Raw genomic sequence first — 26,351 nt, 5'->3', positions numbered from 1 at the left:
ATGTTACATTTAATCAAAATGCTGCTTTAGACCATTCTATAGTCTCTTCTTGTTCAGGTCTGTAGGATTGGTACCTCTATGAGTTACAACATTAGAGGGGTGTATTCTTCACAGGCAATTTGTACCTCAAATGATGTACCGTATGGCTCAAAGGTGATTGACGTCTTATCAAAAGAAATGGCTTTGAACTAGAACGTGACAATGCATTACATATGCTATTGGCTAAACAGTATGCCAAAAATATAATATATTCAAGAAACCTGAAATTACTGGCTGCTCCTTACAGGAGTCTGGCATTGGTTAATCTGTGTAGAAAGCATCGGGGAAAACAGAAATGGAGAGCCATGTTGAGGTCTTAACCAGACAGGGTCCCCAGAAAGTGACTTGACTTATGACCAAAAAGGCTGAAGCCTCAGGGTGTCTGTCCCTTCTTGACCTTCAACCCCGGCCTGTGTCACCTCTCGTTGGTGATGATGACGGACGTGCCGATGTAATGAGGGATCTCCCTGTGAGTCTCAGGGGAGGGGCTAGAGGCGGGGCTTTGGCTCTTGTAGCCATAAGAACCCATTTCATCGCCGCGGTAACCGTAACTGTCCGTCAAATGGCCGAGGGCAGCGTAGGGCGGGGCCTGGAAGGAGCTGTGTTTGGCCAAGACGTGGTGGAGGTTCAAAGACACGTACGGCGCCTGGGCTGGCAGGCCTGCCCCAACTCCCACCCCCATCCCAACCCCAACTTCAACTCCTACCCCCATCCACATCCTCCTCTCCTCCTCCACCGCCTCAGCCTCCAGTAGCTTGGGGGTCCTCCGCTCTCCATTGCAGTCCGTGTGCTCCAAGGGGCCGGTGGCACTGTGGCTGTAGGGGGACTCCATCATACACAGCCTCCTGCGCTGCTCCAGCACCACCTGCATGGGGAAGGGCTGGACCAGGCCGTGGAGGGACCGGGACTGCTTACAGCTTGCCTTCCCCAGCACAGAGCTATTCAGCATGGGACAGGACAAAGGCTTCTCCCCTACTATGCAACCACCTCCCTCTGAGGCCTTGTGGAGGTGGTCTCGGTTGAACGGCAGCTTGCTGTCCTCTTTCGTGGCCTGTGACTGGGAGTGCAGGCGGTCCTCTGTGGTCTTCCTCTGGCCAAGCGTGTGATGCTCATAGGGCTCGTCCTTGAACCTGCTGTTAGAGCGCAGGGTCACGCAGCTGGAGAAGCCGTCATGGAGGGGTTCGCTGGGGGGATACCTCCTGCTCACCGTAGGGCCTGTAAAGAAATGAAATGCTACGGTGAGATTCAGACTAAAATGCTACAGTGAAACTGAGCTAAAACACTACGTTGGGGTTTTACAGTGGCATTACTTGACGAGGTCTTAAACAGCTGTAAGCTAAAAAACGTTACAACCCTGCTAATGGCAAGTCGTGAAGTACAAGTAAAATGACTGATTCTTTAGCTGTTTGACTGAATGTTGCTAAAATAGAATTAGCAGCCATTCATTACAGTTAGAGGATATAGCCAGACGCCTCTAGAAGTTGGGTTAGTCGCTGGTTTAAGACTTGCTGCCACACCAATCTGTCCCCTATACATTTTAAAATGATGGGGCACTACTACCACATAGCAATTCAATTGGTACAGCACTTTCAGTAATGGTGCAACAAATACAGCCTCTTACAAGGCAGACCTCAAAATATGTTAATGAGCCAGAAACAATACCATGTATCCACTAGTGGTCAAAAGGTTTCTGTATTCTGTGAGATTGAATTACAGTACCATTTGAAATATAGCAATTCTTTCCCTGCCCACAAATGTTCCCAGAATGCACCATCATTTAGAGTATGCTGCAGTAAAATGTTTCTCAGTGTTTGACTGTTGATAATACCCCAAATTACCATATAAATTATAGTTTTCAGTTACAGTGTAGCATTTCTGGTTAAATGTAGCAATGCTAGTGTAAACTGATTTAAAAGCATGTAGAAAGAGCTCTGCGTTCCTCAGCGCTGATTGGAAGCTTGCGTTTCCCCATGCTTTTGACCCAGAGCCATACCGGAATATGCTGCTGCAGTGGCAGTGGTGATGGCACATGATGCAGCAGAGGGCCTCAGGGTGTGACCAGGGTGGGTTTTGGCGTTGGCACAGCTCCAGCGCCCCTCGCCCCCTCGACCCTGCAGGGAGCTGAGCAGCTGCTGGGCGGCCAGGCTGGGGGAAGGTGAGGCGGAAGAGGAACCCTGGGTGGGTCGCAACCTCCTCTGGGAGTCCGTGTGGGGTAGGTGTCCATATGGGTAGGGGAAGGAGAGGCCATACGGGGCGCTGATGCTACACAGGACCTCTCCAGCCTCTGGGCCTCCAGAGGGGCCAGAGCTCTGCCCCTGGCAGGGGGTCATAGGGTAGGGGGGGCTCTCCTTCCAGCCCTCTCCTTGGGGGGAGCAGTCCAGCTTGTTTGGGTGGTAGGTGCTGTTGGGCTGGAGGTGGAGGCAATAGACAACAGGTTATGGTGGTGTTGTTCTTTTCTATCAAAGACAGGCAATGAAGACAGTGTTGAGTACAGCTCATTTGTTGAGCTATGACAAAGAATCAAGTCACTTTGTTATATTTTTGGGATAACACTGAACAGAATATTTCATGAATTTTCAAGAGGAAAGTTCCTGATTGTGAATAGTGTCTCCTCTTTTTCCAAGCTGGCAAAACCAATTCATCCTAATATCTTAGTACATGTGAATGTACATTGTACAGGTATGTCGGCTACTGTATGTGCATATGAACTGTATTAGTAACTCGGTGTGAGGAGCAGTAGTCTTTAGTACCTGAGGGTAGGGGGCTGTTTTGAGTTTGCTCTTGATCTTGACTGCTTTGGTTTTAAGTTGTTTGCGGGGGTCCTGAAAGGAGGCCGGGCCACTCTTAAAGGCCAAGCTGGATTTGGCCGCTCGACTCTGCTCCTGAGACAGCTGCATGTCTTTATACTCCACGTCCCTGTGGCGAGACATATACATACAGCATAGAACAGCTTGGATAAGCATAACACACACACACACACACACACACACACACACCGGGTGCACCACCTTACAAATTAGCTTGTGTTTCAAACCCAGACTTTCTGCCGCAAAATGTCCAAGACTATTAAATGGACGTTTTTTAGGTCGTGATTCAACTGTCCCAGCATCACTCAAGTCGAAAAGTGAAAGTGTTGACTCACGTCAGAACATAGTTGATGCTGACGATGCAGTGGGGTCTGGAGGAGCGGCTGTTGTGGACGATGGTGGCGTAGCTCTGCACCCACACCCAGCCCCCGTGCTTGGACAACATACGATAGTACTTAGTGGTGACCTGCCCTTTCACCAACACTGCAGAATAGGGAGGGGTGAGAGAGAAGAGGGAGGGGTGAGAGAGAACGATGGGGGTGAGAGATCAAATCACAGACTGCACTTTGCCTGAATAAAAGATTGAGGGAGAGAAAGAGAAGTGCACATACAGTTGAAGTCAGAGGTTTACATACACTTAGGTTGGAGTCATTAAAACTTGTTTTTCAACCACTCCACAAATTTCTTGTCAACAAACTATAGTTTTGGAAAGTCGGTTAGGCCATCTACTTTGTGCATGACACAAGTAATTTTTCCAACAATTGTTTACAGACAGATTATTTCACTTATATTTCACTGTATCACAATTCTAGTTGGTCAGAAGTTTAAATACGATGCGAAAAGTGCAAATCAATCCCAGGATAACAGCAAAGGACCTTGTGAAGATGCTGGAGGAAATAGGTACAAAAGTATCTATATCCACAGTAAAACGAGTCCTATATCGACATAACCTGAAAGGCCGCTCAGCAAGGAAGAAGCCACTGCTCCAAAACCGCTATAAAAAAGCCAGACTACGGTTTGCAACTGCACATGGGGACAAAGATCGTACTTTTTGGAGAAATGTCCTCTGGTCTGATGAAACAAAAATAGAACTGTTTGGCCATAATGACCATCGTTATGTTTGGAGGAAAAAGGGAGTTGCTTGCAAGCCGAAGAACACCATCCCAACCGTGAAGCACGGGGGTGGCAGCATCATGCTGTGGGGGTGCTTTGCTGCAGGAGGGACTGGTGCACTTCACAAAATAGATGACATCATGAGGAAGGAAAATTATGTGGATATATTGAAGCAACATCTCAAGACATCAGTCAGGAAGTAAAAGCTTGGTCGCAAATGGGCCTTCCAAATGGACAATGACCCCAAGCATACTTCCAAAGTTGTGGCAAAATGGCTTAAGGACAACAAAGTCAAGGTATTGGAATGGCCATCACAAAGCCCTGACCTCAATCCTATAGCAAATGTGTGGGCAGAACTGAAAAGCGTGTGCGAGCAAGGAGGCCTACAAACCTGACTCTGTTACACCAGCTCTGTCAGGAGGAATGGGCCAAAATTCACCCAACTTATTGTGGGAAGCTTGTGGAAGGCTACCCGAAACGTTTGACCCAAGTTAAACAATTTAAAGGCAATGCTACCAAATACTAATTGAGTGTATGCAAACTTCTGACCCACTGGGAACGTGATGAAAGAAATAAAAGCTGAAATAAATAATTCTCTCTACTATTATTGTCACATTTCACATTCTTAAAATAAAGTGGTGATCCTAACTGACCTAAGACAGGGAATTTTTATGTCAGGAATTGTGAAAAACTGAGTTTAAATGTATTTGGCTAAGGTGTATGTAAACTTCCGACTTCAACTGTAGCTATAGAATGCAGACAGAATGCTTGGGAGAGAGTGACTGCAAAAGGCTCAGTTCCATTGACATACTCAGGAATACCTTGAATCATGATTACTGTATCATTTTTATTCTCCTCTGCAAGCATATTCTGTGAGAAACTCCACAGTTGCCACTTATAGAAACCCTAGCCCTCTCAAGGAGAGTGTGGGTTGTTTAGCTAGAAGTGTCACAATGTGGCCACAGAGGGGGACTGACTCACAGAGGTGGTGAGCGAAGCGTAGATGGAATACGTCACAGCCGTGCACGTGGTGGTATAGTGTCTTCTCGATCAGGTCCTGGGGTTCGTATCCCGTCAACTCAGCCACCCTTGAAACCAGAGGTCAGGAGTCAAAAATAAAACATTTTAAATCATGATTTTCAGATCCTTTGTTATGTTTGTCTTTTTCTTTTAATTAAATGTTTTATGTCTCATTTTACATACAGTGTATATTTTTTCCCCTCCCTCCCTCCCTCCCTCCCTCCCTCCCTCCCTCCCTCCCTCCCTCCCTCCCTCCCATACCTGGAGTCCAGGAAGATGAGCTTGAGGTCCAGGCTGGCCCTAAACATGAACATGTTGCTATGGAGCTTGATCTCTGTGATACCACTGGGAGGCAGGGAGTGGCCCACCGCCACCAGACCCACGATCTGATAACACGAGTCAAACAGCGCCATGTCCATCACGTACTGACGGATCTTCAAATAGCCACTGCAGTGGATCACCTGGGGAGCAGAGAAATGAGAGGGGCTTTACACAGCAATATAGAGATAGATACAGATACATACATAGATATAGCTAGACAGAGAGGCTTTACACCTTGCCTTATGTGTCCTGAATGTGGTTTTGTGTCCACATTTAGGTGGATCCGAGAGATAGATACAGTAGATTGAGATACAACATTGTTGGTAATGCAGCAAACTTACTCTCACTCACTCCGCAAAAGCAAGAGCAGGCTCAACCCTCAGCCTGCACCCCACTAAGTGCCCCTCTCCATCCCCCCCTCCTCCACTGCTCCCCTCCAGCCCTCCATCCCTGGAACAGCCACGTGCCTAGATGCTAATGCCGCTATTTATCTTCTTCACTTCCTGTTTACCTAAGCCTGCGCGGGCCTCGTCCGGCCATTCAGTAGCGGTCTCCCAGTTCACACAGATGATTTATTCTACTACTTAACATAAGCGGCTTGTTTATTGCCAATGTAAATTTACAACAGATCTCAATTGCAATCTGCTAGGTGATTTATATTATAGGGGAAGAGGGGAAGAGAGGGAAGAAGTAGGGAGTGAAGAATATAGCCGTTGCATCCAGAGAGGAGGATGGTGGAGGAACGACTGTGGACTGTGTGGACTGTGTTTTAGAAGAGGTAGTTGTTGTTGGAGATTTGAGTGAGTCAAGTGGAAATGCTGCAGCTGCTGAGATTCTCAGACAAACAATATGCAGTTTCAAATAACCTGTTAACACTATTAACACTATAATAACATTGTAGCCTCAATAGAACAGAAAAATAATCATCTCAAAATAGTAGAAATATAATAAATATTTGTTTTGAACTGATGCATTTCAATTGTAGGTGTTTAATTTGAATTAGCTACTTTCTCTCTTATATTGATATTCATGAAATGTTTACTACTTCCAGAGACACAGATTATCATGGAATACAGTAACCAAAAAATGTGATTTCAAATATTTAATTTCATTATAGTAGTACCTTATATCCTCCACAAGTCAGTCCTGCATTACGCTTGGCCAACACACACTTCATCCTCAGGAAAAAAGAGCGCTCAATTTCGTACTCTATAACGCACACACACACACACACACACACACACACACACACACACACACACACACACACACACACACACACACACACACACACACACACACACACACACACACACACACACACACACACACACACACACACACACACACACACACACACACACACACACACACACAGAGAGAGAGAGGAGAGTGACTATAAGCACATGTTTCATGTTTTGTGTGGACCCCAGGAAGAGTAACTGCTGCTTTCGCAACAGCTAATGGGGATCCTAATAAATACCAAATACCAAATAAAGCAGCAGATGTGGATGTGGTTAGCCCAAGTGTGTGTGTGTGTGTGTGTGCGTGCGTGCGTGCGTGCGTGTGTGTGTGTGTGTGTGGGGGGGAGGGTCTTATTAAACTCCCCCAAAGACGGTACTCCACAGCATGTCGAGTACTGTTATCACGTAAGGCTTAACATGCTGCTCCTAGAAGAAGATAATGAAAACCTGCCTGCTGCTCTGAGCAGAGTGGCTGCCTGGGTATTGCCTTGTATTATGTATCATGGTGCTACACATTGTACTTTGTACACAAGTACTATGTTGTTATAGCTGCCTTCCTTCTTACGGAAGAGGTAGACATTGAAGTAGCAACACTGTTGCTTATAAACATACAGAGAGTTGAGTACATTTTGCATGAGGGAAAATCGTGATCAACTGACTGTTGGTTCGGAGAGAGAGAGAAGAAAGGAAGTAGAAAGGGAAAGGGAAGGGAGAAAAAGGTGAAAAGGAGAGAAATAGGTGAAAAGGAGAGAAAAAGCGAGAGAAAGAAAGACAGAGACAGAAAGAATAAGAAAGACAGAAATAGAGGGAGAAAAAATGAGAAAGAGAAAAAATAAAAGGTTAGTGAATAAATCAAGCATGTTAGGCACCTTGCAGGAAGTGATGATGGAGGGGCTGATGGGCACTGAGCACGGCTGTCATCTCATCATGGTCTGATGGGTGGATGTACTCAAATATACTGTTACCCGTCAGCTCCACCTGACAGAAACAAATCAATCAATTACTTCACATGAAGTTTCATCAGCCTGAAATTTGAGAAAAAGACAAGTTACATTATATATGTTAGAGACCAACATATAATTTCTTCAATGACTTGTCATCCCTAACAGTGAAGAAGACAGAGTCTTTTTGAATGGTATTTTGAGGTCTTTTGATCATTTAGCAGGATGATACTCTGTCATTACAAGGGATTACATTATCAAAGAGAAATGCCTATTGAAGGGGGACACTGACGGTGTGTGTGTGTGTGCTTGTGCTTGTGCCTGCATGCGTACATGCATATGTGTTGGAAGTGAGAAGGGGGGCAAATCTCTTGCCACCCCTGAAATTGATCTCTGCATCACTTTCAGCTCCGCCTCAAAGGCGAATGATGTCAGGAAACACTAGGGTTAATTTATGAAATAACCAATAATTTGCATGACAACACAGAACACTGTCCAGGCTCCTCTCTGATCTATTTTACCTCCCAAATTTGGGGGCTGGGTCACTCAGCGAGCGGGTCACTGCTCCCCACTTCAACGACAAATTGGTTTCTTCATAGTGTGAAGTTAGGCTGGAGTAATCCATGCTTTGTAGTGAGAGAACATTGGGACTGATAATAGGGGACTGCTCTGCTTTTTGGTGTCACAGAAATGGTGTTCAGGAGCAAGAAGTGAAATGTGTGTGTCAGTGGAGGCTCCTCAGAGAAGGAAGGGGAGGACCATCCTCCTCAGTGAATTTAATAAAATTAACACTACAGTTCAAAAGTTTGGGGTCACTTAGAAATGTCCTTGTTTTCGAACGAAAACAAAAAAATGTGTCAATTAAAATAACATCAAATTGATCAGAAATACGGTGTAGACATTGTTAATGTTGTAAATGGCTATTGTAGCAGGAAACTGCTGATTTTTAATGGAATATCTACATAGGCGTACAGAGGCCCATTATCAGCAACCATCAGTCCTGTGTTCCAATGGCACGTTGTGTTTGCTAATCCAAGTTTATCATTTTAAAAGGCTAATTGATCATTAGAAAACCCTTTTGCAATTATGTTAGCACAGCTGAAAACGGTTGTGCTGATTAAAGAAGCAATAAAACTGGCCTTCTTGAGACTAGTTGAGTATCTGGAGCATCAGCAATTGTGGGTTCGAATACAGGCTCAAAATGGCCAGAAACAAATAACTTTCTTCTGAAACTCGTCAGTCTATTCTTGTTCTGAGAAATGAAGGCTATTCCATGCGAGAAATTGGCAAAAAACTGAAGATCTCGTACAACGCTGTGTACTACTCCCTTCACAGAACAGCGCAAACTGGCTCTAACCAGAATAGAAAGAGGAGTGGGAGGCCCCGGTGCACAACTGAGCAAGAGGACAAATACATTAGTGTGTCTAGTTTGAGAAACAGATGCCTCACAGGTCCTCAACTGGCAGCTTCATTAAATAGTACTCGCAAAACACCAGTCTCAACATCAACAGTGAAGAGGCGACTCCGGGATGCTGACCTTCTAGGCAGAGTTGCAAAGAAAAAGCCATATCTCAGACTGCCGATCTTAATCTTTTATTTTTATTGGCCAGTCTGAGATATGGCTTTTTCTTTGCAACTCTGCCTAGAAGGTCAGCATCCCGGAGTCACCTCTTCACAACACAACGTGCCATTGGAACACAGGACTGATGGTTGCTGATAATGGGCCTCTGTACGCCTATGTAGATATTCCATAAAAAAATCAGCCATTTCCAGCTACAATAGCCATTTACAACATTAACAATGTCTACACTGTATTTCTGATCAATTTGATGTTATTTTAAATGGACACATTTTTTTTGCTTTCTTTCGAAAACAGGGTCATTTCTAAGTGACCCCAAACTTTTGAACGGTAGTGTAAATTGTAAAACATTTAAAAGGTTATCCTTTTTAGATAAAACTATACTAAATATAATCACGTCACCAAATAATTGATTAAAACACACTACTTTGCAAAGAAGGTCTACAGTAGCCTCAACAGCACTCTGTAGGGTGGCACCATGGTGTAGCCGGAGGACAGCTAGCTTTCGTCCTCCTCTTGGTACATTGACTTCAATACAAAACCTAGGAGGTTCATGGTTCTCACACCCTTCCATAGACTTACACGGTAATTATGACAACTTCCGGAGGACATCCTCCAGCCTATCAGAGCTCTTGCAGCATGAACTGACATGTTGTCCACCCAACCAAAGGATCAGATAATTAATCTAGTACTGAAAGCTACAGCTAGCTAGCACTGCAGTGTATAAAATGTGGTGAGTAGTTGACTCAAAGAGAAAGACAATAATTGCACAGTTTTGAACAAATTAATATCTTCCAAAATGAATGAGAAGCAAGAGAGAAATAGAGATTGTCATTTTTTTCACTTTCAGTTTCACTTACTTAGCTAGCAAATGCAGCTAGCTAGTTTAGCATACTGAAACACCCTGCTCAAACAGAGGATGCTATGTTAGCTAGCTGGCTATGACTTTCCAACAACACTGGAACTCTTCCAAGCTTTTGGTATTACTAATTTATTGCCACCGGGGCCCGCCAGTGTAACTGCTTACTGACTGTACACTGTAACATTACTGCATGACTGTAGCGGGTTTACTAACGCGTTAGTGCTATTAGCTATGCTGACTATGACGTTACTTTAGCGAATATGGTGACAACAATGTAGGCTGTGTGTAGCGGTTTGGTTTGGAAAGGTTTTTTCTCCTGGTCACATACAGCTGATGTGTTGTGCATTGAAGTCCACAAGCGAAGGGAAGAGAGCACAAAAATGCGAGAAAGAATACAACGTGGCTGCTATGAAAGTGAATTGTGTTTACGCGTGATCAGGAGTGTATTCATTCCGCCGATTCTGTTGAAAAACGCTTCTTAAAAACGGAAGCAAACGGAACAAAACGGGGCTAAACATACCCTAATTTGTCCAATATAAACTCTTGTTTGCAACTGCAGGCAAGAGTGCGTAAGGCGGTATTGAATTTCACTCTCTGTCCATGACTCACTGTCTGTCACCTCAAATTTGTCTCTCGACGTGTGCACCTACGTTGTAAACTTTCATTCATAGGCTAGGTTGTAGCAACCTCATGATGGGTATAGGGAAAATGTAAGTATCATGTAGTAGTCTAAACCTATCGCTGTTACAATGAACTGGGTGAATGGAATATGAATGAGAGTCATCCAATATGCAGTAACAGAAATAAGGCCATGCTCATGACAAAATAATCGCCCCTCATCTTAAACGGCACTGACCGCCACTGGTGTGTAAAAGCACCAATGTAAGTTAAGAAATGTGGATTACTGATACTTAACAGGCATCTAGATTTTACAATGGAGGATGGGTTAACCTCAATGTAAAAACAGAGGCATTCTCAACAGACTCTGTTTTCTCTTTTACAGTTAATTTTAAAACGACACTAACCTTAGCCAACTAAACACACACACACACACACACACACTGACACTGACTTGCACCGGCTCTGCACACTCACTGGACTCTACCCACACACTCACACATTCTACACTGACACTCCAACACACACAAATATACACACACACACACAAGATATCAACAAAAGTGGATGGTCCATTTGAATAAGCTTGACAGCGTGCACAGGTGTGCACAAGCATAATTTACATCAGGCCTGCGTGCAAGAGCACCACATTCAGAGTGGGTGGTTGGGTTGTTTTTATTGGATTTAGATTTTGCTGTTGCTCAGCCCCCCTGTTTCTGAGCACAGCGGTCAATGTGTCTGTCCAAGTTTGCTTAGGGGAGGTACATTCAAGACATCAGCATTTCTGTTTGCTATCCACAGCTCAGTACACAATCTCTTTACATGAGTGCAGTGTTAGGATGACAGCGGTTCCCTACTTTAGGTTCTGGACAGTTTCATAAGCAGAACACCCCTATACTGTAAGTAGCTCAACTAAAATCAATGTGGGCCCCTCCATTTTTAAAAAACTGCTTCATAAAATAGTTATTTTGTTCAGGCCCACTACTTCTAGGGCACCCCTCAAAATCAAGTGAGAAGTGAGAAGCAATAGCTAGCTAAGCTAACCTTAAATATTAGCATGGGATGAGCTACTGTTTTCGCTGTGTCATACACCAATGCTACACTCACAGCATAAAAAGATGGAGGTTTTCGCACGTCCCAAATTGTAGGGTGTCCAATCAAAAACGCATCTTTAGACCAATGGGTAAAATAATATTTTATACTGAACAAAAATATAAACGCAACATGCAACAATTTCAAAGATTTTACTGAGTTACAGTTCATAGAAGGAAATCAGTCAATTGAAATAAATAAATTAGTCCCTAATCTATGGATTTCACATGACTGGGCAGGGGCACAGCCATGGGTGGACCTGGGAGGGCATAGGCCCACCCACTTGGGAGCCAGGCCCAACCACTGGGGAGCCAGGTCCTGCCAATCAGAATATGTTTTTCCCACAAAGGGCTTTATTACAGACAAAAATACTCCTCAGTTTCATCAGCTGTCCGGGTGGCTAGCCTCAGACGATCCCGCAGGTGAAGAAGCCGGATGTGGAGGTCCTGGGCTGGCGTGGTTACACGTTGTCTGCGGTTGTGAGGCCAGTTGGACATACTGCCAAATTCTCTAAAACGATATTGGAGGCGGCTTATGGTAGAGAAATTAACATTCTCTGGCAAAAACCTCTGGTGGACATTCCTGCATTCAGCATGCCAATTGCACGCTCCCTCAAAACTTGAGACATCTGTGGCATTCTGTTGTGTGACAAAACTGCACATTTTAGAGTGGCCTTTTATTGTCCCCAGCACAAGGTGCACCTGTATAATGATCATGCTGTTTAATCAGCTTCTTGATATGCCACACCTGTCAGGTGGATGGATTATCTTGGCAAAGGAGAAATGCTCACTAACAGGGATGTAAACAAATTTGTGCACCAGAATTGAGAGAAATAAGCTTTTTGTGTGTATGGAACATTTCTGGGATCTTTTATATCAGTTAATGAAACATGGGACCAACACGTTACATGTTGCATTTATATTCTTGTTCAGTATCATTGTTTAGATACTCCTCTAAGAAAAACTGATGGTCCAAACCTCATGTCTCTATCATAATCTGTTCAAAAGTTATTGGAGTTTTTACCCTTGTAGGATAGCCAGAATTAGGGTGACTAAATCAATGGAGGCCAGAGAAAAAAAGTGCTCAAAAATCAGGAAAATAACATTGTGTCAGCTAGGCTGGATGCTGTGCGAGAATTAAGGCAAACTGACAGGCTCACTGTTGAACTCGTCATCTTTCTTCTCGAATCCGGAGGACATAAAACAATATATACAATGGGGAGAACAAGTATTTGATACACTGCCGATTTTGCAGGTTTTCCTACTTACAAAGCATGTATAGGTCTGTAATTGTTATCATAGGTACACTTCAACTGTGAGAGACGGAATCTAAAATAAAAATCCAGAAAATCACATTGTGCTTTTTGCTACCTGCGGAAACAACTTTGCAGAAGACCACCACAACATGTAAAATCCTCAAAAGGCACTGCGAGAAGTGGCACCACTCTGTCAACAGAGGTTGGTGCTTATTGCCGGATGTATTAGATTATGGAATCCGACTTTTGGGATATGTTAATGATATGTTAGAGAAAGACCCCACTGAACGATTCAGAACATGAAGAATCATATTTGTCTTGGTAAAATGTATTTTATAACATAAGGAAGTGAAATGTCATCACCAAAGCGCGTTTTCACCCTCTCTCGGCAGAGTGGGTGGACACCCTACAAATCATACTCCCAAATCCTACTCCCACACACAAAGGAAAATAACTCAACAACACCTAGAATAGACTGACAGATCATATTCTGTGACCACCCCATACCCTCTCAATTATCTGTGCTAGGTGAACTTAGGCAACCTTTGCGTAGCATTCTGCAGTCTGTTTTACTGACTGTCAAATCAATGTTTGAACAGGCATATCAGGAGGCAGCTGCCCCTTAGTTGACCTTGGTTGTGTTGAGGGAGGCAGACACAAAGCTTGTGGCATACGCAATGGCCCAGGACCAAGATGGAGGCAGAGTGATGTCTTACCTGGGATAGGCCGAGGTGGACTGATGCAGTCTCAGAGATGTACATGATTTTGCCATCTGAAGCGACGACGAATACGAAGCCTTCCAGAGTCTGGGGAACAAAACGTGTTAGACCCGAAAATATGCCATCCATTTTGCATAATAACATGCATAGAAGGTCAGTTAGAATTGTAGATATTAGACACTGCATTGTGCATAAATCAGCATATGGGAGTATGATTAATGATGCCTTTATGGCTACTATTTTGTAGTCTTTCAAAAACCACACTCATGGCATGAAATCCACTACAAATTCTTGGCAAAGCCTACAAATTCCATAGCAAAAACATTAAAACAGTGCATTTGATCAAAATAATCAATTACATTTCCTCTTGAGAACACTACAATTTTTCTAAATACATATAATATTGTTACGCACGTCTAAGCACCACTCTGATGTAATGTTGTATATTTTCTATGTATATTTTTGCACTATATATATGTACATTGTATTTGTGTAGTATTAACTGCTATAGATTTGTTTTCTACTTACTTATGTTGTATATTGTGTAGTGCAATTATTGTTGCATGTAATCTTAATGAGAATATTGTGTTGTATTTATGTTGCATATATAGTACTGCAATATTGTGTTACATATTTGTGTTGTATATATTGGGTCATATACAGTGGGGAGAACAAGTATTTGATACACTGCCGATTTTGCAGTTTTTCCTACTTACAAAGCATGTAGAGGTCTGTAATTTTTATCACTTCAACTGTGAGAGACGGAATCAAAAAAAAAAAATCAGAAAATCACATTGTATGATTTTTTAATAATTAATTTGCATTTTATTGCATGGCATAAGTATTTGATCACCTACCAACCAGTAACAATTCCAGCTCTCACAGACCTGTTAGTTTTTCTTTAAGAAGCCCTCCTGTTCTCCACTCATTACCTGTATTAACTGCACCTGTTTGAACTCGTTACCTGTATAAAAGACACCTGTCCACACACTCAATCAAACAGACTCCAACCTCTCCACAATGGCCAAGACCAGAGAGCTGTGTAAGGACATCAGGGATAAAATTGTAGACCTGCACAAGGCTGGGATGGGCTACAGGACAATAGGCAAGCAGCTTGGTGAGAAGGCAACAACTGTTGGCGCAATTATTAGAAAATGGAAGAAGTTCAAAATGACGGTCAATCACCCTCGGTCTGGGGCTCCATGCAAGATCTCACCTCGTGGGGCATCAATGATCATGAGGAAGGTGAGGGATCAGCCCAGAACTACATGGCAGGACCTGGTCAATGACCTGAAGAGAGCTGGGACCACAGTCTCAAAGAAAACCATTAGTAACGCACTACGCCGTCATGGATTAAAATCCTGCAGTGCACGCAAGGTCCCCCTGCTCAAGCCAGTGCATGCCCAGGCCCGTCTGAAGTTTGCCAATGACCACCTGGATGATCCAGAGGAGGAATGGGAGAAGGTCATGTGGTCTGATGAGACAAAAATAGAGCTTTTTGGTCTAAACTCCACTCGCCGTGTTTGGAGGAAGAAGAAGGATGAGTACAACCCCAAGAACACCATCCCAACCGTGAAGCATGGAGGTGGAAACATAATTCTTTGGGGATGCTTTTCTGCAAAGGGGACAGGACGACTGCACCGTATTTAGGGGAGGATGGATGGGGCCATGTATCGCGAGATCTTGGCCAATAACCTCCTTCCCTCAGTAAGAGCATTGAAGATGGGTCGTGATGGGTCTTCCAGCATGACAACGACCCGAAACACACAGCCAGGGCAACTAAGGAGTGGCTCCGTAAGAAGCATCTCAAGGTCCTGGAGTGGCCTAGCCAGTCTCCAGACCTGAACCCAATAGAAACTCTTTGGAGGGAGCTGAAAGTCCGTATTGCCCAGCGACAGCCCCGAAACCTGAAGGATCTGGAGAAGGTCTGTATGGAGGAGTGGGCCAAAATCCCTGCTGCAGTGTGTGCAAACCTGGTCAAGAACTACAGGAAACGTATGATCTCTGTAATTGCAAACAAAGGTTTCTGTACCAAATATTAAGTTCTGCTTTTCTGATGTATCAAATACTTATGTCATGCAATAAAATGTCTGGATTTTTGTTTTAGATTCCGTCTCTCACAGTTGAAGTGTACCTATGATAAAAATTACAGACCTCTACATGCTTTGTAAGTAGGAAAACCTGCAAAATCGGCAGTGTATCAAATACTTGTTCTCCCCACTGTATCTGTGTTGAATATATCCCACCTGCAGTAGATGGGAGCCCAGTTCTTTTGCCATGTTGTCCAAAGGGCTGATTCTGGTAGGCTGGCCCCAGGCCTCCCCCAGCCCTGTGGAGGAAACACACAACATGTTTAGAATACATTACCGAGCTGCTTCCAGGAGAAGAGGACACTATGAAGAGGACACAATATATAACCTTACATTATTTTTCTTCCTGGTCTGGTCGGATACTGCCATCTCAATGGTACGGGTTAATGATGACTCACATAGCTCTGCCTATTGGCTGTGTCTGACTTGGAATACTAATGTGATCACAGCCTGCAACTGGACATTCAGGCATCTTTGGCACAGCCACATATAATGCAGAGAGACACACACTAAACTGTTGACATAATGCCTTCTACGCCAAATGAAAAGATGGACACCAGCCAGCATTAAAGGGGTCTTCAATCACGACAGTTGTGCCTTGAGATGCTGCTCATAATGGTTTGAGAAGTATTGAGCCTCGTAATGTATAAAACACAGTTAATCCTCCTTGGTAATACTAAAGGTTTTCAAGCTGCTCCATCCTGTATCGTTATGTTGTCTGTATTTGTTTTAAATCGCATAGGTTGATAGTGGTGTGTGTATTTACAGCTGATGCAAAGTGAGTGCACAGAATCCTACAAGCACACATATCCACCAGTCCTGTATAAGGTTGGACTAACGAGAGATGTCACATAAGAAATCTTGCATAAAATATATTGAATTTGTACCTTTAAACAATGTCAGATCTTCAACATTATATCCATTATCAGAAAGAAAGAAAATTGGCTGGGCAGCACCTCCTACTGGAAAGTTGATCTATCTACAGCTATCCATTTGGTCTCCTTTCCAGGGTCTTAACCAAGCCCAGCCCTGCTTAGCTTTGATATTTGTCACTGACTATTAATGTGCTATCGTTAGAATGATTGATGAGAGAGCTCCACTCAAAAACGAAATAGATTCACTAAATTGTCATTCCAAAGGGTAGGTTTAACAGAGCAAATGAAATGTGACCATACTTTGTCACTCATATATATATATATCAATGATGCTATTTAGGCCTATGTAGCATTTATAAAGTCATCAACAGCTATTGTTTCAATTCAACCCAGAATTAAACTTAAAATAAACAACAATAGGCCTAGGGATTCAAGCTCTGGTTTATTTCAAATGTAATGATATTTAGTGATATTGAATTGTGCTCGGTTGTCAACGCAACCAAATATTAACGTTTGAAGGAGATGTATCTTCTGCTTCAATAGTTCCATCACTAATAATTAATATGTTGGATTCACGTCTCCAACAATCGAAGTTAAAGAATAGGACTAATTCAAATCAAACTTTATTTAAAGTGCATTTAAAGTTTTATTTGATTTAGTCTTATTCTTTAACTTAGATTTTTGGTTGAGATGGAGACGTGAATCCAACATATCAATTATTTATTTGTAGACAAACTAGAATTAAAGCCAGACTAAGTCAGTAGCACAGATGGAACCATCCAAGCAGAAGATAAATCTCCTTCAAATGTTGATATTTGGTTGCATTGACAACTAAACACAATTCAATATCCCTTTTGAAATACAATAAATAGCGTATTAACTTGTTGACAAGTTAACAAATGATATGTTGGATTCACGTCTCCAACTCAACCAACACAATTCGATATAACTTTTTTTATACAGTAAATAGCCTAAAGTTAAACCTTAAAGGGATACTTCGGGATTTGGGCAATGAAGCCCTTTATCTACTTCCCGAGAGTCAGATGAACTCGTGGATACCATTTTTATGTCTGTATACAGTATGAAGGAAGTTAAGAGGTAGTTTCGCGAGCCAATGCTAATGAGTGTTAGCGCAATGACTGGAGGTCTATGGTATCTACTAGCATGCTAGCAGTTACCATATACTTCCAGTCATTGCACTAGCAGTTACCATATACTTCCAGTCATTGCGCTAACGCTAGTTAGCAATTGAGCTAACGCTAGTTAGGAACTTCCTTCAAACTGCACGCTGAGACATAAAAATGGTATCCACAGGTTTATCTTACTCTGGGGAAGAGTAAGATAAACCCAAATCCTGAAGTATACCTTTAAAATGAGTACACATCTCATGACCCCATTTTGAGGTTACTGTATACATTTCTTCTTATCATATATAAAGCGTGCATGTTCAAGATAGCATGCAAAGGCCGTCGCAGGTCTGTGGAGATTTTCATAATTGCTGTAATATTCTGCGCAGAATCTCGAATGGCACTGATCACTTGCACCATGTACTTTTAATGTAGTCTCAACTGCAATCCAGGTCATTTGGTTCTGCTATTAGATGAAGCACAGTTATAACACATTAATCTGTTGTATAAATAAACAAAATACCTGATATTGTGTACCCATTTCAATTTAGCTGTGCTTTTAAATGGTTAAAACACGGGCAAAATTGTGGTGTAGGCATTAACGGGAAATTCAGCCCCCAGATCAAAATATTACATTTTACCTGCAATTCTACACAGTTTGACATGGCATACAGTATTATGACTCTCTTGTGGGGTCCTATGAGGGGTATATGGAGGGGTATTTTGAAAACACAGTATACGTGGAAGGATAAATGGAAGGCCCCCCAACCCCAGATTTTTTTTGGGGGGAAACAGCTAACTTCCGGCATTTCGACTCATTTACGTTTTATAATGCTATTCTACACATTTTACCATGAGGCTGAGAGATAATGTTGCCATTTTAAAGTAACTGTCCAGTGACAATATCACTTTTAAAAGTTAATATATTGTTAACTCATACCCAAATAACATTGTTGACTCATCCTATACTCGTATTTGTGGCCAAAGCATAAATTGAAGAAAAAAACACTTCAAAAACTGCACTTCAAACTTGTATCTCAAACAGACCATTAAAAAATGCCTGCTATTTCCTCATAGAGGTTAATGTCATCCTCCTCAGGAGGATGAGCTGGCCAATCAGCGGTCTACTCGAATGAATATTTTGAATGACCGGTATACACCCACACCATTCCAACACAGAAAAGCTGCTTTTGAACATACTTAATTGCCATTTTTTGGAAGGAAAACTATTTCACTCATATTCTAATTTATTATAGGTCATATTTCATACAAATCTAGAAACACTGGACAGATACTTTAACCATTTCACACCTACCAACAAACGGGAGTGATCATTCTACAGTGGTCCCTGCAGTGTACGCTCAAACCGGTGTGATTAGAACGCTTATTTAGAACATCCAGTTTCGATTGACGCAACAGTCAGCATTTGAGCTAGCCACACTGTTTTTTCACAGAAACATTTTGCACAAACACAGTCCTTACAAAGTTATGTCTTTAATGTGACCATTTTATTTTTGGATGCAATGTTCAGACATTCACAGAAGTAGCAACAGCGTACACAATCAACCAAACCGGAAAATGTAGGTTACATTAGTCCTAGCGATAACTGAGGAAAGATTGACGTAACACAAGCGGTCATGTTTAGATAACTCTCGGCTTACAGAAACCACAATATGAATGAGCTAATAGCAATTACTATTTATAATTCATCACATCACGGGTGAGCTCAACATTGATCGAAATAATTGAATAAAACACTTTCTAGAAATTGAAAGTAATCCGACTATGGGTAGTTTGTGCGCACCGCCATGTTTGTTTTCCGCTTCAACCAAAGATAATAAGAGGAAGCTAGATGAGTTTGGTCTGTTTGCAGTATGCATGTTGAAGGGGGTGCGTCGTCTGCGATAATTAACTTTCCTTCATTCACTTCCGGAAGTTTACCCGAAAGATGAGTGAACCATTCCTTCACCTCATTATAACATCTTTGGTCTGACAGACGTGTACGTGACACCCAGAATGCATTGTATAATGTCAACCAACATGGCGCAACACATAGCTGGCAAATAGTTTAGCATTAGCTCATTGTAATCAGTACAACCTTCAAAAAGTATTTTACACACATTATAGGTGTCCATGACAATCTATGCAATAATCGGAATGCATTATTTGTCACCAGTACTTAAAAACATTTGAATAAAACTGTAAATACATTATGCTCCATATATGCATACAGTTGAAGTCGGAAGTTTACATACACTCAATTAGTATTTGGTAACATTGTCTTTAAAATTGTTTACCTTGGGTCAAACGTTTTGGGTAGCCTTCCACAAGCTTCCCACAATAAGTTGGGTGAATTTTGGCCCATTCCTGCTGGCAGAGCTGGTGTAACGGAGTCAGGTTTGTAGGCCTCCTTGCTCGCACACGCTTTTTCAGTTCTGCCTACAAATGTTATATAGGATTGAGGTCAGGGCTTTGTGATGGCCACTCCAATACCTTGACTTTGTTGTCCTTAAGCCATTTTGCCATAACTTTGGAAGTATGCTTGGGGTCATTGTCCATTTGGAAGGCCCATTTGCGACCAAGCTTTTACTTCCTGACTGATGTCTTGAAATGTTACTTCAATATATCCACATAATTTTCCTTCCTCGTGATGCCATCTATTTTGTGAAGTGCACCAGTCCCTCCTGCAGCAAAACACCCTGACAGCATGATGCTGCCACCCTGTGCTTCACGGTTGGGATGGTGTTCTTCGGCTTGCAAGCCATCCCCTTTTTCCTCCAAACATAACGATGGTCATTATGGCCAAACAGTTCTATTTTTGTTTCATCAGACCAGAGGACATTTTCCAAAAAGTACGATATTTGTCCCCATTTGCAGTTGCAAACCACAGTCTGGCTTTTTTATGACGGTTTTGGAGCAGTGGCTTCTTCCTTGCTGAGCGGCCTTTCAGGTTATGTCGATATAGGACATGTTTTACTGTGGATATAGATACTTTTGTACCTGTTTCCTCCAGCATCTTCACAAGGTCCTTTGCTGTTGTTCTGGGATTTATTTGCACTTTTCACACCAAAGTACGTTCATCTCTAGGAGACAGAACGCGTCTCCTTCCTGAGTGGTATGACGGCTGCGTGGTCCCATGGTGTTTATACTTGCGTACTATTGTTTGTCCAGATGAACGTGGTACCTTCAGGCGTTTGGAAATTGCTCCCAAGGATGAACCAGACTTGTGGAGGTCTACAATTCTTTTTCCGAGGCCTTGGCTGATTTCTTGTGATTTTCCCATGATGTCAAGCAAAGAGGCACTGTGTTTGAAGGTAGGCCTTGAAATACATCCACAGGTACACCTCCAATTGACTCAAATTATGTCAATTAGCCTATCAGAAGCTTCTAAAGCCATGACATCATTTTCTGGAATTTTCCAAGCTGTTTAAATTGGGGTGGGATGAAACGATCTGTTCTGAATATTGGGGGGGACATGTTCCCCCATCCCCCAAGGCAATTTCTCTTATGGGTTGAATGCACAGTGATAGGCATTTGTGTGACAACTAAACCAAAAATCAGACATTGTTTTTCCATTAGAATTTGGTTGTGCTTTTAGATGGTTGAAAGCATAATGATAACACATTGGAACTTTAACTAACTTTTGGCTTTCTTTTTGAGTGGGTGAATATAGGTTTTAATCTCATTGATCAACATCTCAACCAAATATTACCCAATTATCCACGTTGAAATGACGTGGTGTGCCCTGTGGGAACTGTGTGTTTATACTCAATAAGTCTGTTTGCAAATTATGACTTGACAAAATCACACGATAAAAAAAAAAGAAAAAGAAACATATAATACATGTTTTAAAAGAAAGTGTTACATTCACAGAAATCTCACAACTGTCATCTGAAAATGTAAAACCTTAATTTGAAATGTATTATGATGTGTGATGAAGTTGAATATTAACATGCCAGGTTGTCCATCATATTAATTTGTAGAAGGGTGGAATTTGTCAAATGCTGTGAAATCAATTGCCAGTGACACTTATTTCATATACAGTGCATTCGGAAAGTATACAGACCCCTACATTTCTTTCCAGATTTTGTTACGTTACAGCCTTATTCTAAAATGTATTCAATAAAACATTTCCTCATCAATCTACACACAATACCCCATAATGACAAAGTGAAAACAGGTTTTTAGAAAAACAGAAATATCTTATTTACATAAGTATTCAGACCCTTTGCTATGAGACTCGAAATTGAGCTCAGGTGCATCCTGTTTCCATTGATCATCCTTGAGATGTTTCTACAACTTGATTGGAGTCCATCTGTGGTACATTCAATTGATTGGACATGATTTGGAAAGGCACACACCTGTCTACAGTTGACAGCGCATGTCAGAGCAAAGCCATGAGGTTGAAGGAATTGTCTGTAGAGCTCCGAGACAGGATTGTGTCGAGGCACAGATCTGGAGAAGGGTACCAAAAGATTTTTGCAGTATTGAAGGTCCCAAAGAATACAGTGGCCTCCATCATTCTTAAATGGAAGAAGTTTGGAACCATCAAGACTCTTCCTAGAGCTGGCCACCCGGCCAAACTGAGCAATCGGGGGAGAAGGGCCTTGGTCAGGGAGGTGACCAACAACCATCTCTGCAGCACTCCACCAATCAGGCCTTTATGGTAGAGTGGCCAGACGGGAGCCATTCCTCAGTAAAAGGCAGATGACAGCCCGCTTGGAGTTTGCCAAAAGGCACCTAAAGGACTCTCAGACCATGAGAAACAAGATTCTCTGGTCTGATTAAACCAAGATTGAACTCTTTGGCCTGAAGGCCAAGTGTCACGCCTGGAGGAAACCAGGCACCGCTCATCACCTGGCCAATACGGTGAAGCATGGTGGTGGCAGCATCATGCTGTGGGGATGTTTTTCAGTGGCAGGGACTGGGAGACTAGTCAGGATCGAGGGATAGATGAACGGAGCAAAGTACAGCGAGATCCTTGATGAAAACCTGCTCCAGAGCGCTCAGGACCTCAGACTGGGGCAAAGGTTCACCCTCCAACAGGACAACAACCCTAAGCACACAGCCAAGACAACGCAGGAGTGGCTTCAGGACAAGTCTCTGAATGTCCTTGAGTGGCCCAGCCAGAGCCCGGACTTGAACTCGATCTAACATCTCTGGAGAGACCTGAAAATAGCTGTGCAGCGATGCTCCCCATCCAACCTGACAGAGCTTGAGAGGATCTGCAGAGAAGAATGGGAGAAACTTCCCAAATACAGGTATGCCAAGCTTGTAGCGTCATACCCAAGAAGACTCTTCGCTGTAATCGCTGCCAAAGGTGCTTCAACAAAGTACTGGGTAAAGGGTCTGAATACTTATGTAAATATTTCTAAAAACCTTTTTTTGCTTTGTCATTATTGGGTATTGTGTATAGATTGATGAGGGGGGAAAACAATTGAATCCATTAAATAATAAGGCTGTAAGGTAACAACATGTGGAAAAAGTGAAGGGGTCTGAATACTTTCTCTCAGAAAAACATATGTGCATTGAGCACTCTACATTTTCTCAACGTAAACGAGTTACAAAACTGGGGAAAATATGCAAAATAGTGGCTATTGCTAAATATGTTTTGGTCAAACATTCAGGGTTAATAGGTCATGGTTTTAACTCATATATTTTCATCATTTTCACCATCAATATCCATTTCATTCCCTGTGTCTTGATTTGATAGACGTCAGCTAAGGGATTAGGTGCTGTGCAGGACTTTTCCGGATCTATAGGCCCAAATCACGATAAGTGACTGCGACAGAGACGTGGAAGCAATCTGAGGTAGTGTGGAAAAATGTGTTTGCTTATTTATTACTCTTTTTAAAGAACTACCTCAAACTAAAATAAATTAGGCCTATATTTGCGTAATTTGCACATTTAGCGCATGGAATGCACGAGATAAACATGCATAATTTGAGTGAGGTGATAGGCCTATATTTCACAAACTTTTGCGCATCATATTGAAATCTGCCTAGGGTCCAAGTTTCTGATCCCCCAGAATAGTTATTTGCAGTGCTTGACTTGGACTGAAATAGGTGCTGGTACTCATTTTGGGTGCCGGTAGGCCTACTGTTTATATTTAGGTGCAGGAGCCCCAAAATACTTTTGATCTAATATTCTATAAGAGGAACAGGAGCTAGCTCAAGCAGTAGAAAAATGATGGTGCCGGTACTCAGCTCCGATGAGCTCATGCCCAAGTCAAACACTGGTTACTTGCAAAATAAATTAAATTAAATTAAAATGTATTTGTCACATGCGCAGAATATAACAGGTGTCGACCTTACCGTGAAATGCTTACTTACAAGCACTTAATCAATGCAGTTCAAGAAATAGAGTTAAGAAAATATTTACTAAATAAACTAAAGTAAAAAATAAAATAAAAAGTAACACCTACACATTTGACAATTGTGAGGGACAGTGGCCATTAATAGACTCGTTGGACGGCGGTCACATCTCTCTCAGTACAAGGATGTCGGGAATTACATGTAGACCCAGACAATATTCATTTACATTTACATTTTAGTCATTTAGCAGACGCTCTTATCCAGAGCGACTTACAGTTAGTGAGTGCATTCATTATTTTTCATACTGGCCCCCCGTGTGAATCGAACCCACTACCCTGGCGTTGCAAACGCCATGCTCTCCCAACTGAGCTATATCCCTGCCGGCCATTCCCTCCCCTACCCTGGACGACGCTGGGCCAATTGTGCGCCGCCCCATGGGTCTCCCGGTCGCGGCCAGCTACGACAGAGCCTGGATTCGAACCAGGATCTCTAGTGGCACAGCTAGCACTGCGATGCAGTGCCTTAGACCACTGCGCCATATAAAAATGTTATGGCAGACTGTATTTTAGCCTAGGCCTACTTATTAATTTGAAGTGACTGTTCATTTCTCCAATTAATTTAAAATGTAGGCCTATATTTCGTGTGAAACAATGTAATTAAGCTGAAACAATCCTATCTAATCATATTTACTATAACTAGGAGTGCTTAATTAATATTTCACTTGTAAGTTCATGTAATTTAAAACGGAGGCCTATGTCTGTACTTTTGAAAGAGCCAGCATAATGCATTTTCTCGATGTAGGTTATTAATCTTATTAATTAGTCCCAATTTATAATTTATAAGTCAATTTCTGTTTTGTCATGGAAGTTATGTTTATTTTAAATTACAATAGTAAGGCTATTTAGTTGTTTTAGTGTAGTGTCTGATTTTGCTCCATCAAAAACACAACGAATTGGCCTAATAATTTAAGAGAATATTAGTTTAATTGATTTCCAAATATTTAAAATTACATCAAAATCACATTTTTGATTACTATAATTAAATATGATCAAACCTATAATAGATGCAGGCTTACACGTTTTCTTTTTGTAATATTGTTATACAGTTTAAGTATGTATGGATTCCACAAGATTTTAATAGTGAAAGTATGAAAAATGTATGCACTCACTAACTGTAAGTCGCTCTGGATAAGAGCGTCTGCTAAATGACTAAAATGTAAAAATGTAATAAATTTAGCTACTCAAATCCAGAACTAACGGGTGGTCCTTTTAGTCCGTGCCTAAACGTTTCTGTGACTTTATGAGTGATGACAGATCAATTCTAAGAGAGGAAGATGGCTGTTTTCCTCAGGTTTAGCCTGTCGAAGTGTTCCTTTTATTGACCATAATTGGATGATTTATCATAACTCATAATCTAGAGCCACTTGTATAGGAGTGAAACATTAGTCATGTGAAATTATAAACTTGTAAAATAAGTATTTTTTTAAAATTGTATGACCAGGTGGGAAAGAGGAAAGTTGGTGACAATTATAATGGCACTTTTACGCATGCATGGTCATATCCCACTGGGCAAACACTGGGTGAATCAACCTTGTTTCCTGGTCATGTCAACCAAAAAATAAATGTGATGACGTTGAATCAACGTGGAAAATGTATTGGATTTGCAAAAGTCATCCATGTAAAGGAATTTCGTAATTTTGTACCCACCTTTTTATATAAATCCAATGACATGTTGAACTATTTTTTGATTTCACATTGAATTCACATTAGTTGACAACTCATCCAAATGTAAATCAAAACTAGACGTTGAACTGATGTTTGTGCTCAGTGGGATGCATATATTTTAGATATTTATTATTGGCTAATTCTAGTGGAGATTAATTTTCGATAAACAACTCTCCTTATCCGTAGAAACATTAACTACGGGAAGTGACAATGGAAATCTACATGACCTCGAAAATGTACATATATTTTTTCTAAATTAACACAAATAAAAGGCATGTATTCTCTTATATTTTCTGCCCCTTTCTAATATGTATTTGTTAAAACTATAATACAAAGACTAATATTATGTTTTGAAAACGGACATGTGCCTCTTCTCCTGAAGACATAGGCCTAATTATGATTAATCATAATTGATAGTGGTAGCATAACTTACCATCCGGAAACACGGCTCTCATCTTCAAGTAACTGGTTGTCAGCCGAATGATTGAAGCCTTATCCAGTTGTGAGGTGATGGCGGAAGGTAAGGGCAGTAATTTCGCCAGTTCATAAAATTCTCCATTTTCTTTCTCTCGTCTCGTCTTCGCCGCATTCTTGGACTTTTCCTTCATCTC

General features: G+C 41.9%; 1 protein-coding gene across 1 annotated transcript; it reads right to left on the bottom strand.

Annotated features, from left to right (window-relative positions):
• Window positions 1–454: 454 nt before the first annotated feature.
• On the bottom strand, window positions 455–26,351 carry LOC311135864 (single-minded homolog 2-like; the record flags this gene model as incomplete). The annotated part of the gene is made up of 11 exons (XM_084169887.1): window positions 26,174–26,351; window positions 15,857–15,939; window positions 13,608–13,697; window positions 7,414–7,522; window positions 6,424–6,509; window positions 5,241–5,440; window positions 4,941–5,047; window positions 3,182–3,329; window positions 2,790–2,955; window positions 2,033–2,447; window positions 455–1,254 (listed from the first exon to the last, which is right to left on the bottom strand). Exons 1-11 carry the CDS (start codon window positions 26,346–26,348, stop codon window positions 455–457), a joined length of 2,379 nt encoding a protein of 792 aa, XP_084026013.1. The 5' UTR covers window positions 26,349–26,351.

The sequence above is a fragment of the Coregonus lavaretus genome (assembly GCF_964263955.1).
Source record: "Coregonus lavaretus genome assembly, chromosome: 10".
Lineage (NCBI taxonomy): Eukaryota > Metazoa > Chordata > Actinopteri > Salmoniformes > Salmonidae > Coregonus > Coregonus lavaretus.
Note: the sequence above shows the minus strand (reverse complement) of the source record. Positions and strands in the feature narration are given on the sequence as shown.